The 12,871-nt window shown below is 38.7% G+C and overlaps 6 protein-coding genes across 6 annotated transcripts; 3 read left to right on the top strand and 3 right to left on the bottom strand. All coding sequences in view use genetic code 12, as the record gives it.

Annotated features, from left to right (window-relative positions):
* Positions 1 to 151: 151 nt before the first annotated feature.
* KGF57_002244 (uncharacterized protein) lies at positions 152 to 1,800 on the top strand (the record flags this gene model as incomplete). The annotated part of the gene is made up of 2 exons (XM_051751537.1): positions 152 to 173; positions 293 to 1,800. The coding sequence occupies 2 exons, from the start codon at positions 152 to 154 to the stop codon at positions 1,798 to 1,800; spliced, it is 1,530 nt and encodes a 509-aa protein (XP_051609153.1).
* A 79-nt stretch (positions 1,801 to 1,879) lies between these two features.
* On the bottom strand, positions 1,880 to 2,570 carry KGF57_002243 (uncharacterized protein; the record flags this gene model as incomplete). The annotated part of the gene is made up of 2 exons (XM_051751536.1): positions 1,880 to 1,882; positions 1,962 to 2,570. The coding sequence occupies 2 exons, from the start codon at positions 2,568 to 2,570 to the stop codon at positions 1,880 to 1,882; spliced, it is 612 nt and encodes a 203-aa protein (XP_051609152.1).
* A 2,316-nt stretch (positions 2,571 to 4,886) lies between these two features.
* On the bottom strand, positions 4,887 to 7,892 carry KGF57_002242 (DTR1; the record flags this gene model as incomplete). Its single annotated transcript, XM_051751535.1, has 2 exons — positions 4,887 to 6,343; positions 6,503 to 7,892. 2 exons carry the CDS (start codon positions 7,890 to 7,892, stop codon positions 4,887 to 4,889), a joined length of 2,847 nt encoding a protein of 948 aa, XP_051609151.1.
* Positions 7,893 to 8,204: 312 nt separating this feature from the next.
* DIT1 (Dit1p) lies at positions 8,205 to 9,662 on the top strand (the record flags this gene model as incomplete). The annotated part of the gene is made up of 1 exon (XM_051751534.1): positions 8,205 to 9,662. The coding sequence occupies one exon, from the start codon at positions 8,205 to 8,207 to the stop codon at positions 9,660 to 9,662; it is 1,458 nt and encodes a 485-aa protein (XP_051609150.1).
* Positions 9,663 to 9,827: 165 nt separating this feature from the next.
* KGF57_002240 (uncharacterized protein) lies at positions 9,828 to 10,118 on the top strand (the record flags this gene model as incomplete). Its single annotated transcript, XM_051751533.1, has 1 exon — positions 9,828 to 10,118. One exon carries the CDS (start codon positions 9,828 to 9,830, stop codon positions 10,116 to 10,118), a length of 291 nt encoding a protein of 96 aa, XP_051609149.1.
* An 82-nt stretch (positions 10,119 to 10,200) lies between these two features.
* UGP1 (UTP glucose-1-phosphate uridylyltransferase) lies at positions 10,201 to 11,832 on the bottom strand (the record flags this gene model as incomplete). Its single annotated transcript, XM_051751532.1, has 2 exons — positions 10,201 to 11,664; positions 11,779 to 11,832. The coding sequence occupies 2 exons, from the start codon at positions 11,830 to 11,832 to the stop codon at positions 10,201 to 10,203; spliced, it is 1,518 nt and encodes a 505-aa protein (XP_051609148.1).
* Between the last annotated feature and the right edge of the window lie 1,039 nt (positions 11,833 to 12,871).

Below are 12,871 nucleotides of genomic sequence, written 5' to 3'. Positions count from 1 at the left end.
AATTATGTGTGTTTTAGAGTGTGTAAGTTTATTTATGGGTAGTAAAAGAGAAGTAGAAAGACTCGGTAGATTGTGTAGATCCATTTGCGCCTTATGAAACCATAACTGGTTTTCATCCATAACCACAGCTAGAGACAGTACCAGAATCGAGATGCGAAAGTTGCAAATCGATCGTCTAAGCGCATAAACATCGAAGCACAAAAGGGGAAAAAAAAGAATAAAAAATTAAAAAAAAAGAAGTTTAATCTGGAGTGGATCTGTGAAGCATGATTGAAAAGTTTTCCAACATTAGGAGTCAAGTGCTTCTCACCGTCTACAGTGAATGATATGAAGGGTGATACAGAGTCCAACGACAAGGAAGTGATCAGCTCCATTGACTCTACTTCCTATGACAACGCGTTGGGCTTTCTCAAAGAACACAATGAAGTGGGAGATATCAATCATGCTAAGCTTGTTCGAAAGCTCGACTGGATAATCCTACCAATACTATGCGGGGTATACCTCTTGCAATACTTGGACAAGTTGTTGTTGAACTATGCGGCTGCTATGGGTATCAAGGAGAATCTCCGGGGTAACCAGTTTGCCAACTTGTCCACAATATTCTACGCTGCTTACATCTTTGGTGAGCCACTTGTTACTTATTGTTTGCAGAAGTTCCCCTTGGGTAAAACCATGGGGGTTTTCATTGTCTTATGGGGCGTTGTAGTGGCATGCCATGCAGCTACATCTACGTATGCTGCGTTGATGGTGGTGAGAACTATATTGGGGATATTTGAATCTTCGAGTGCCGTGGGGTTGATCATTATCAGTGGATTGTACTACACCAAACGGCAACAGGTGGCGCGCATGGGTATTTGGTCAGTTATGGCTGGTGTTGGTACAATTATTGGTGGATTGCTTTCTTTTGGGTTCCAGCATATCAACAGCACCAAGTTTAAGTCGTGGCAAATTTTATTCTTGGTCATGGGGTTGATAACTGTCGCATTTGGAATCTTTGTGTTTTTCTTTCTACCTGACAATGTCCACACTTGTTGGTTCTTGAATGAAAGTGAAAGAGTTTACATTTTGGAAAACGTGGTGAGGGTGAATCAAACTGGGACAAAGAGTTCTAAGTTCAAAAGAGGGCAAATTTTAGAACTTCTCTTGGACAAGTTCACCTGGTTTTATGTGCTTTTGACCCTCTGTTCGCAAATAGTCACGGGTGCCATTGGAACGTTTAGTGTCACCATTACGTTGTCGTTTGGTTTCAACAATTACGAGTCTGCTTTGCTTCAGTTGCCCGTTGGTGCATTAATTGTGATTATAATTATAACAACCACCCAGCTTGTTGCTAAATTTGGCCACCACACCTTGTTTTTGACATCAATGTTCTTTCCTACAATCATCGGCGCTATCGTATTGCTCATTTCACCAAACAAAATTGGCAACTTGTTGGCACTCTACTTGTTATACAGTGGGTCGTCGTGTATCACGTTGATCTACGCGTGGATTGGTGCAAATACTGCTGGCTCGAGTAAGAAATTCATGCGGACTGCTTTGATCATGATTGCGTTCTCTGTTGCAAATATCATTGGGCCACAATTGTTTCAGGCATACAGTGCTCCAAAGTATCACCCAGCGAAAATTGTCATTTTGGTTACGCAATGTTTGTGTGTGCCATTGACTTTGTATATTGGCTGGATGCTCAAACGCGAAAATAGGAAAAGAGATAGAGGTCAAGCGCAAGAGAATGTTCCCGATGATGTTGAATTTCTAGATAAAACCGATATTGAAAATAGGCTGTTTAGATATGTATACTAATTTTCACGGTTATTGTTTAACAACCTCAAAATGAACAAAAACAAGTTCACAATGTCAAGGTATAATTGAATTGTCGCAATTACTTCATCGTCAAGGTGGCATGTCTTCATAACCTTTTGTGTATCAATGATGATGTAGATACTAAACACAATTGCCCCAACAAACGAGTACACATTTTCAACGCCTTTGCTTCCTGGAAAGAAGATCATAATGAATCCCCATCCAATCAACCCCCACAATATCATGCCCAAAGTACCTTGCCAACTAATAAAATCGTACTTTGTCTGGAATGCAAAAAGGGTCAATCCAATAAATATGATCAATGTCAACAAGATGGCCTCTATAATCACTGTACTTTCAACAAAAGCGCATCCGATTCCCAAAGTGAAACTCTCAAAAATGGTAAATCCACCGAGCAACACCAAGTTGACTGGATACGATCTAGCTTTGAAGAACGCAGCAACCATAAACCCAATTGACGCAAACAAGTTGACAATCAAGATCCATGGATTGTTCAAGGTCCAACTCAAAATGGGGTCCGACGATCTAACGATATATCCAACAAGAACCGAAGCCATCAACTGTATAGTTAACAACAGATAAACTTTCCTGATGAATAGTTGACGAACAGGAAGTTCACATGAAGCTACATCAACTGAGTATTTAAAATCGTCAGGAACGTTATCTCCAAATTGTCTCTCTTGACTCTGTCCCTCCTCTCCTGCTGGAGGGTAGTTCGGTGGTTGGTCAGGTATAGCTGAATATGACATTTATAATTGGTGTTTGGAAAAGTGTAGGGAAAACAAGGAGGAAATGCAAAAGCTTGAGAGATATTTTCTTAGTGTCATTTGAATGATTTTTTTTGCGCCTCACAAAAACAAATTTCTTCTAGATCAATCTTTTTTGACATAACTTATGGTACACGACCTCCTAAGAGATTGCTTGAAGAATTGGTTAATTGAAAGGATCCAATTGTGAATAAAAGCTATATATAATAATAATAAAAAAAAAAAGATAATGTTGAATCTGTCCGATATTTTCTACAAAGAAGCATTAATTTCACTGAGTATTGCCAAAATTTAGCGAGTTGGCAAAAATTTTGGCACCAGAATTTGCAGCAAATTTCGTAGAAAAAGTGGAATTTGACGTGATTGTCAGATAAAAATATATTGACAACAAGAAAGTGTGTGCACAGCAATGGGACTTGCTTGCCAGACTCATGGATCGGTTGATGGGTTTTTCTAAATCGTTAGTGAAATATCTCACGGGATATCACTCTCTTTCTGAGAGAGAGAGAGAGAAAAAAAAATATCCTGACCAGAAGGACTCGAACCTCCAATCCCTTGATAGCAAGCGTATTGCATACACCGTAGTCAAGTGCCTTACCATTAGGCCATGGCCAGTAAAGATTGAATTTCGAATTCCTCTTATTGCTTAAGTAATAGTAGCTTTTGCAGCAAATTTGGAGGTTTTGCCAAGAAAATTGATGCATTAGAGCAGTTGAGGGATTTCTGTATGCCACTAAAGACCACAAAACACTAGTTAAGCTTTCAATAAATGTGTCAGGGTGGAATGCGCAGAGTTTTTCTAACATTTGTGGACCACACTGTACGCCAATAGACAAAAGAACTCTACTTGATGTTTTTACTAGACTCGATAGAGTCATTAGTGAAGAGAGAGTTGCTGAAAACTGATAGCTGCAGCCTTTGATTGTAAAACACTGCATAATGATGAAGTGTCATCTGATTCTACAGTAAATATTGGAAATAAATCTGATGCTAAACTGATTGCAAAATTTTAATACTTGTTGCGTTAGAAACCATGATTCACTGATTACCAAAAACATTGCTCCGTCAGCAAATGAACTGGTGTCTACGGACTCCAAGGTAAACTTATTGGTTAGAGTCAATTTTTTTCATAGAAAACTGAACTTTGGACGCAATCTTTGTAGGTAGCACATGTCCGCCAAATATAATGAAACTGCATAACAGTATTCAAATCCTGATCTAAAATTTAAAACTAGCAGCTTTGTTGCTAAAAATGTATTTATAACCAAGTTTTCCAGAAGATGTCCAAATGTTCTGAACAAAACTAAAACTTTTTATTGGCTCTTGCAAAATATTCAAAGGAAACTTCAGTAAGTGTTACAAGCTGCACTTTGGGATTATTCCTCTACTCCTTGACGCGTGATGGAACTGCATACAAAATATAAACGAGTACTTTTTACCAGGTGGTAATTTACTGTCATGAACTCCCCAGAAGGGAAGCCGCCCAATTAAAGTACAGTGACCTACTTCATTGTTGTTTCATTTGATTACATTGCTCTTTGTTGACTCTATAGTCAATGAGTTTATGTAGTACTGATGAATATGAGTATTCATAATTTGTGAGAAGTTGTAATTGGCAAGTTGTAATTGGCAAGTTGTAATTGGCAAGTTGCCCTTCTACAAATCTTCCAACATTTCAATTCAACAATCATTAAAAATATTAGTCGATCTCAAGACTGTGCTTCTTCATTTCACAAACCAAATAAGAATTTTAAAGAGTAGAACTAACCACAGACTGTTGGACTTGGCTTATTCAAAGCAAGACCAGAAATTCAGTGCGTATGTTAGAACTAAGCTAGCAGCTAAATTGAAAGCCCTTTTTTTGATTTATGTTGACATGAAGCTTCTTGTAGAAATCAAAAAACAAATAAAAAACTTATAAAACACTATGCACGGTTTGAACCTAATTACTGGGCCCTCCGGGGATACGACATCTGAGGGCTCGAACGTGAACCACAAGTATAAGCCAACGTACAGAAAAAAAAAAAAATGCTAAGCGAGGAAAAAAACAAAAATAAATCCTGGCTAGAAGGACTCGAACCTCCAATCCCTTGATAGCAAGCGAAGTAATTCACCGTAGTCAAGTGCCTTACCATTAGGCCATAGCCAGATTTTCTACCAGATTCAAATTTATGTCCAATACGTCACCAAGCAAATAATCACGTTTCAGAACAATTACATCAATAAACCAAATGTAAAATGAAGATTATATTGCCTAGAATACCTATAACAGATTACTTATATTATACTGTTCAATTTTTAAAATGTTTTTTTCCTCCACTGGGGACCCTTTTTCAATAAAATAACCACAAATCCTATTCCGATAAGATTCAAAAGTCCTAGCCCAGTCATGCACCAACCAAACCCCATCTTTTTGACCAAGATATCAATGATAGCAGTGCATACCGCAGCGGAAAGATTTCTCATCAAGTTTCCAATAGCCACGTTTGCACTAGGTTGTGCAATCAGACATTCTGTCAAGTACGTTGTCGTTGCTACCAACACCCAAGTCATTCCAAAACCAGTTAAAAAGGTAAAGATAAAGATTGACCAGACTGCTGCGTGCTTCTCAACTGTCCAAGCATAGCCAATTAACCCAGCCATGGATACAATCAAGCCTGCTATCTGGATTGAAAACCGGTTTTCTGGAACATAATCATCGTTTCGCGCAATTATCCTTTCACGCACCTTGTCTGATAGCCAACCACCAATTGTCAGACCAATAATCAAAGCGCCTCCTGGACAAAGAAAGCTGATACTTGTTTGTATATTGTTGAAAGAATAATTGTCCTTCAAGACATGAGCAAATGTAACCATTACCCCATAAAAGCTAGCAAAAAGCATACCGGAGTTAATGGAACACAAAAGCACCGGTTTGTACTTCAACAACTGATAATAATTTTTAAAGCTTGGCTTCGGTGGACGTGGGTATCCCTCCACCAATATTTTCTGAAACAATTTGGGCTTGACAAAGATCTGATCCAGGTAGCAAGAGCAATTACCAACCAAGTAACGCAATGTTTCCGGAAGGAAAAAGAGTATAGCAAGATACACAACAAAACCAAAAATTGCCAAAAGACCAAAAATCCATCTCCATGATGCTGCTGATACCATTGACAAAAGTGGACCAGCCACGGGGCCCAATTGTGGACCCCACATAAAAATCGAAATGGCTTTGGCTCTATCTTTTGGCTCAATTATATCTGCAATAGTGCCGGCTCCAACAGACATCACACTACTTGCACCAAATGCTTGCAAGATGCGAAGCACATAAAGGGCACCAATATTTGCCGGAACTGTTGCTAGTAAAACGTTTGCAAGAATGAAGAAAAGAAGTGGTACGAGATACAACGTCTTTCTTCCCCCGTAATCTGCCCACGAAGCCCAAATTAGTGGAGCAAAGGCAAAAACCGCCATGAAAACAGCTATTGTTCCATTCATTGTGGCTCTTGATACGTGAAACGCTTCTTGTAATTGAGGCAAAACGGGAACGTAAATGTTACCTGACATTGGACCCAAGCAGCCAGTGACAGTAACAATGACAATTATAATCACCTTTCGTTTAAAAGAGAGCGAACAATAAGGCTCATCTTCTGGCTTCGAGTTCTCTTGCTCAACAATGGACGTTGATTTATCGTCTTCATTATTCAAGGAGATAACCTCATCTGTTTCATGTGCACCTCTGTCTTCCATGATGTAAATGTTTTGCCAATCTGCTAGCTACTGTTTTAGAGACGAAATCAGCAAAATATAAATGTTTGCAACTTGCCGCAAACACATACACACAAATAGAGATCATTTTTTTTTTTTTTTCATTTTTTTTTTAAGAAACTATAACCTTTTCAACTAAACATTCTCAAATACTAACTTCATACCATGGGGACTGATAGGTCCTGCAGGGGTAATTCTTTCCCTCCAACTGTCATCTAGACATACTCTATATTTTCCTAGAATTGAAGTGATGAGACATTTGGACTCATGCAATGCAAATCTTTCCCCTAAACACGCACGCTTGCGTCCATGGAATGCAGGCAATTTGGCAGATCTCTTGCACAGTGAGTAAAGCGAGTTTATTTCAGCTAGAGTCACCCCCCATCTGCTGGGTCGAAAGTGGTCTGCATCAGCGCCCCAAACAGATCTATCCCTTCCTGTAGCCATGTTATTATACCCAACGTAAACACCCTTGGGGATGTAGATCTTGTCCAACCAAACCAGCGTCGTCGTGCAACGGTTGATTATTTGACCCAACGGCGGGTACAATCTCAAGGTTTCGTAGATCACAGCGGTCAAGAACGGCTTTTCGGGATCCGTTTCCTCGCGAACTGATTCCTGCACCTCTGGATATTTTGCAAGGACATACAACAAGGAAAGCATTAGCAAAAGGGGGTTTTCGTGTCCAGCAACCATTATTATAATTGCATTATCCAAAAATTGCTTTTGTGTCAACTTTTCACTGTACAATGCTTGGGCCATCTTTGTAGCTGCACTATTTTCCCTTTCTGGATCATATTTTGACAATAGATTTTGACCAAACCAATTCCTGAAACCTTCAACTTCTCGCTTAGCTTTGACTCGACTAGGGATGCCAAAATTTTCAACATAGGGAAAATTCATAAAAAATGGCTTGAAAATTTGCAGTTTGATATATTTGATTTTCTGGTGCATTGTAGATTCCTTGTCATCCAATGCCTCAAAATCAACCCCCAAAATCGCATCACCAACATTAGCCAAGGAATATCTTTGAAGGAGGTCGTTGACTGAAATTGACGATTTAGTCAACAACTCTTTTTCTAGCAAGTCCAAGAACTTTTCAGTATTTTGGTGTATTGTGCTTATATCGGGAAATTGGATGCTCAGTGATAACACCTCGCGATATAGTTTCCAAACAGATCCATGTGCCGAGATGACGTTATCACCTGTATAGGTGGCCAAGACTGAACCAGGAATCTTCAAGTGGTTTCCACTTTTGGCATAAATGTCTTCTTTTTGGAATACTTGCACCAAATACTCGGGTCTTGAAACCAAAATGTTCCATCTGGAGGCAAAGTAAATCTTAACAGCACCATGTTTCTGCAACTTTTCTCGCAAGTACCTATTGTAGATATCCTTTTGATCAAGATTAGTCCACGAACTGACAAAAGACACATAAAATGGGATTGTTGGGATGTTCTTGGGAAAGCCAAACGGGGGAAATACCACCGGCAACAATGCATACAATCCCAATCCCGCAATTAAAGCAATCACCACCTTGACTAACTCAATCATAATCAGTTTGGTCTTCTCATAACCAGTAATAAAGCACGCAAATTTTCCTTCTTATTTATGATTTCTGTCTCCTCATCCCTTTTCGCCCGTCAGATCAAAAAATTACATAATACAGCAGAATGGCACTTTGCATCAACTTCCTTATTCACGAATTTAGGAAACTAAAAGAAATCACGCTGCAAAATCTGATCTGGTACTAGCACACTTCACTTCCCATTGACTTATAAAAGAGTTCAAAATCTCCATATCGAAATCTAATTGTGTTTCAATAGCTTCAGATCACACACACACACACACACACACACACAACAAATGGAGTCCGTCTCAACTTTGTCCTTAAATTCCAGTGCTAGCAGTAGCACCACAATCGATGGGACCTGCCCACCTACAATATATGAAAACGTCTGCATGATCTATAGTCGCGACAGTGGAAGCATCTTGAGTTATAGAAAATTCAACAAATTTGCAGATGATTTAACAAATGAGATCCTCAATGCCAAGCATTTCCCTTACAAAGAAGGATTTTCTCAAGCAGCAATAGGTGATAAGTACTTTGTGTGGGAAAAGCAACTTGGCAAAACATTACAAGGGGTTGTTACTTTGCAAATCTCGGTCACAGATTTTGTGCTTTGGTTTATCAACTTATTGATCACTCTGTCAAGAGTGGCTTTCCCTAAAATCAACAACTTGTCTGAGTATTCGGACTTGGTGACTGATGCTTTTGCTACAATGTTGAAACACACTGTTGAACACGATATGTGGAATGTTCTTGGTAGGGACCACTTCAAAAAAAGTGTTGAATTTTTCACATCCCGTGGCCAGCCATTGGAAGCTGTCCTTCCTGCTTTTCCTTGCAAATCTTCAAACTATGAAAAAGTATCTGGTGATTTACCCGACAAGGGGGAGGAGCTAGCATTGAAAAGGTTGATTTATTTTGCTGACCAAATTGAAAAGATATATCCACCAGGAATAGTAATTTGGATTGTGAGTGATGGTCATGTGTTTAGCGATTGTATCGCTGTTGACGACTCAAAAGTCAATCGATATTCGGCTGCATTGCAGCAAATGTACAAAAAGATTAAACTGGCAGACTCGTCACCACTTAGGTTCTGTTCGTTGCCAGAAATATTTGAATTTTCAAAAGAGCTTCCTGGAATGGTTGAAAACGTTGATTTGGGCCATTTCTTAGGTACAGAAATCGATCCGGTATCGGAAGTGTGCCGGAAGATATTGATATCATCGTGTGATACAGACAATGGTAAATTGAGGGAGGACATAAAAACACCTGGACATGCTAGACTACATTTGTTCCGCGGCTTCTCAAAATTTATGACTGAAGATTTGCAATTTCATCCCAAAGTCGGCAAAATGACAAGAAAAAAGTTCAAGAAGATTGTCGGTCTAGTGGCTCATGAAATGATCAAACGGAATGACGCCTATTCAAATTTGGTGGAGTTGATGTTCCCCTTCCATTTGAGATTTTCCATACATGCACACAACAATGCTGGTCCCAAGTTCGGAATTTCCTTGTTGAGTCAAAATGGAACAGAGCAGTGCCTCCCAATTGAAAATATCCAAAATCACAAAGAGCCCAAATGTACTGATCTTTTGCACATTCCTACTCCGTGGCATAATTCCATTGTGAGAATTGGTGACGATGAGACGTATTATGTCATTAAGGCAGCAAAAGTCGTTCAAGATTTGGACGACGGGTCTGGCAGTGGAGGCTGGGATCCGAAAAATCTCCACTATGTTTATACAGCTAATTAATTTTCTCTCTTTAAACACACATAGTCTTTTGATTTGATGGTGGAAGAAGCAGATGAAATGGATCTCCCTATTCTCTCCAACGCGAAAGAAAACAACAAAATACACACATATACACATACACATATACATATACACACACCCGTCACTGCTTTTGCAATATCTACAATGGCCCCATCACAACTACAAATCAAAGTGAGTGCTTTGAAAAGACTCATCAAGGAAAAGGACATGTACCAACGAGAAGTTTCTGAACAAGAGCAATACGTGAATCAATTGAAGGCAAACAATGGCGACGAGTACGAATTGAAGAAACAGGTTGAAGTTCTTGATGAAAGCAAACGCATGGTCCCACAAGTTTCCAAAAAGATTGAAGAGTTGAAAAAGTCGTTACTGGAGTACTTGGAAAACTACACAGGAGATGAAGATGTGACTGAAGCTAAGGATTTGCTCAATTAATCGGATAGAGTATATACTAAATACACGTGAAAAAAAAAAGAAGGCACGGTTAACCATCTTTTTTATTTGTTTAGTTTCGTACTTAATGTTCTAAGAGGGTCAAGTTACCAGTAACCACCACATTCTCCAAGATTGAACCATTTGGGATATCAATCTTATCACCATCGTTACAAACAATGATTACGGTACCCTTTAATTGCACACCTTTACCGATATGAACATTTCCTGTAATGGTCAAATGGTCCAATTCCAAAATTCCAGGCATATGGGGAATTCTAGCTTGAAAACCGCTGACTTTTTTGAAATGCGATCCCAATTTGATCAATGGGTTAGAAAATCCGTCCCTTGTAGGATCCAACTTCAATGCACCATGCTCCAAGTAGAACAAGTCTGATTTGACCAACAACAAATCTGAGCAGGTTTTGACGGGCAAGAATCTAGACCTTGGGACAACTACACCATGTGCACCCTTGAAGTGTCTAATGGCAGCACCAACAGCAGTCTCCAATTGCAAAACATTAATCTCAGAGTGACCCTTGGAGATTGATTTTTGGTTTGGAATAATCTCAGCTTCGATAGCATTTGCTTCCACCAAGTTCTTGATAGCTCTCAAATTGATCCACAAATTGTTGGTGTTGAAGTACTTGAATTTTTTGATACTCTTGAACTCTTCAACGTGCTCTTTTGGAACTTGTGCAATTTCCAACAATCTTACTTCTCCTTGGTAGTTGATCAATGTACCACCCTTGACGTCGGCTCTTGTCTTATCAGTCAACTCCATAATGTACTCGGCGCCAGTTTCAATCATATGAGAAAGGATTTTGTTGTCAACAGTGGCTCCCAAGTTGTCACCATTTGATACAAACAAAATTTCCCTACCTTGAGCCAACAATGCGTCAAGCTCACCTGATTGAACCAAAGCTTCAAACAAGTCACCATGTCCAGGAGGGTACCAACTGTCAAGCGAGTCATCATAAGACTCTGGAACTGGTAACAAGGAGTCCTTGTATATTCTTGGGAATCTGGATTGGTTAAAAGTCTTGACTCTAATTCTATGACCTTGATATTTTTTGATAATTTTGGCAGTGTCAGCATCGGTGTTGAATGAGTTCATCAAAAGTAATGGGACATCGGCATCAAAAGTCCTGTTCAAGTGCTCAATCTGTCTAACAGACAAATCCAAAAATGTGTTTCCATCTCTAACCTCAATTACAGACTTTGGACCAACACAACCCATTGAGGTACCCAAACCACCATTGAGTTTCAAAACAGCCAATTTTGACAAATTCGCAGATGCTTGAGACTTGTCATCTTCAAGCTTCGAGTAAGCGACAACCTCATCAGCGGATGGCGATCTGATTTTCTCCCAATCCAAGGTGGTGCCGGAAGCTTTTTCAGTCAAGTATCTTCTAAACAATGAGAAAAAGTTATCCATTTCATTTTCAAACTTTCTCTTGACTTCAGGGTCTTGCACAGTGTCTGCCAAGTTGTTCAAAGCATTTCTCATTTGAGAAGCAGCGACATTGGTTGCTGTATTGTCGAACGCCTAATTATACCAAGGTTAGTAAACGGAGCAAATTGGCGTCAGAGCTTGACAATAGCAAGCTTGCTGTGCAAAAAAAAAAAAAAAAACTAATGAAAAAAAGTATAGGTGACATACATAAGTAGATTGAGATTTGGTGTGTCTCTTTGGAGTTGCAACAGAAGTAGCCATTGTGGATGGGGGTCTCTTGAATAGCCGATTGAAGAATATGTAGACTTGAAGAAAGATGTTAGTTGGAAATTTTTCCAAAATCAATTATTCAATTCAATGGAGGGGAAGTTCTCCCAATTAATCTACATTTGTTAATTTTTTTTTTTTTTTTTTTTTTTTTTTTTTTTTTTTTTTTTTTTTTTTTTTTTTTTTTTTTTTTTTTTTTTTTTTTTTTTTTTTTTTTTTTTTTTTTTTTTTTTTTTTTTTTTTTTTTTTTTTTTTTTTTTTTTTTTTTTTTTTTTNGGGGGAATTCTCCCAATTAATTTACATTTTTTAATTTTTTTTTTTTTTTTTTTTTTTTTTTTTTTTTCGTCTTCACTTTTCCTCTCATTCAGCAACAAAAAACCAAGTCAAGGCGTGTACACTAATCCAAAACACAAATAAACGGAGACAGAGGCTGCGTATTGTTTCACTGGTAACAACTTCATTGTTTATGGAGAAATATAAAGACGTGAAGTGCTGTAGCTTCGACAAAGAAGTTTTACAAATTGTTGCCCCGTAACTACTCATGTAAAACAGACACAAGGGGGACCCGAAATCCACTTTTTATTTTTATTTTTATTTTTTAATTCTCCCTGTGGACGTCAGCATTTCGGAGTTTTGTTGGAATTTCTCGGCGTCTAGCTATTATTCAAAAACATGGCTGCGAAAAGTGGAGACATAGAGAAAGTGTAAGCTAGTGAAGATAGAGTTATCTCAGTACAGAGAGAATTCATCCAGTGGAGTGGACCACGAGGAAGACATTGCCCTACAAACCAGAGCCTTTTGCGCAGGAGAGAAAGTTCGTGCATGGCGCTTACCGGACAACACAGACACGACAAAAGATTCTAGTTTTTGTGGTTTCCAATTTTGTTACACCTCTAAATCTTCGTTACAAAGGGTTCTACAATAGATTGAAACACCACACGTGTGATGTGTAAGTAAACCAAATGCACAAAAAGTACTATACCGTTGTTGAAGATATGGTGCTCTCTATTAACAAAGTATCGTTTCAAGTATA

Source organism: Candida theae, assembly GCF_024610275.1.
Source record: "Candida theae strain CBS 12239 chromosome Unknown scaffold7, whole genome shotgun sequence".
NCBI classification, from domain to species: Eukaryota; Fungi; Ascomycota; class Pichiomycetes; order Serinales; family Debaryomycetaceae; genus Lodderomyces; species Lodderomyces theae.
Note: the sequence above shows the minus strand (reverse complement) of the source record. Positions and strands in the feature narration are given on the sequence as shown.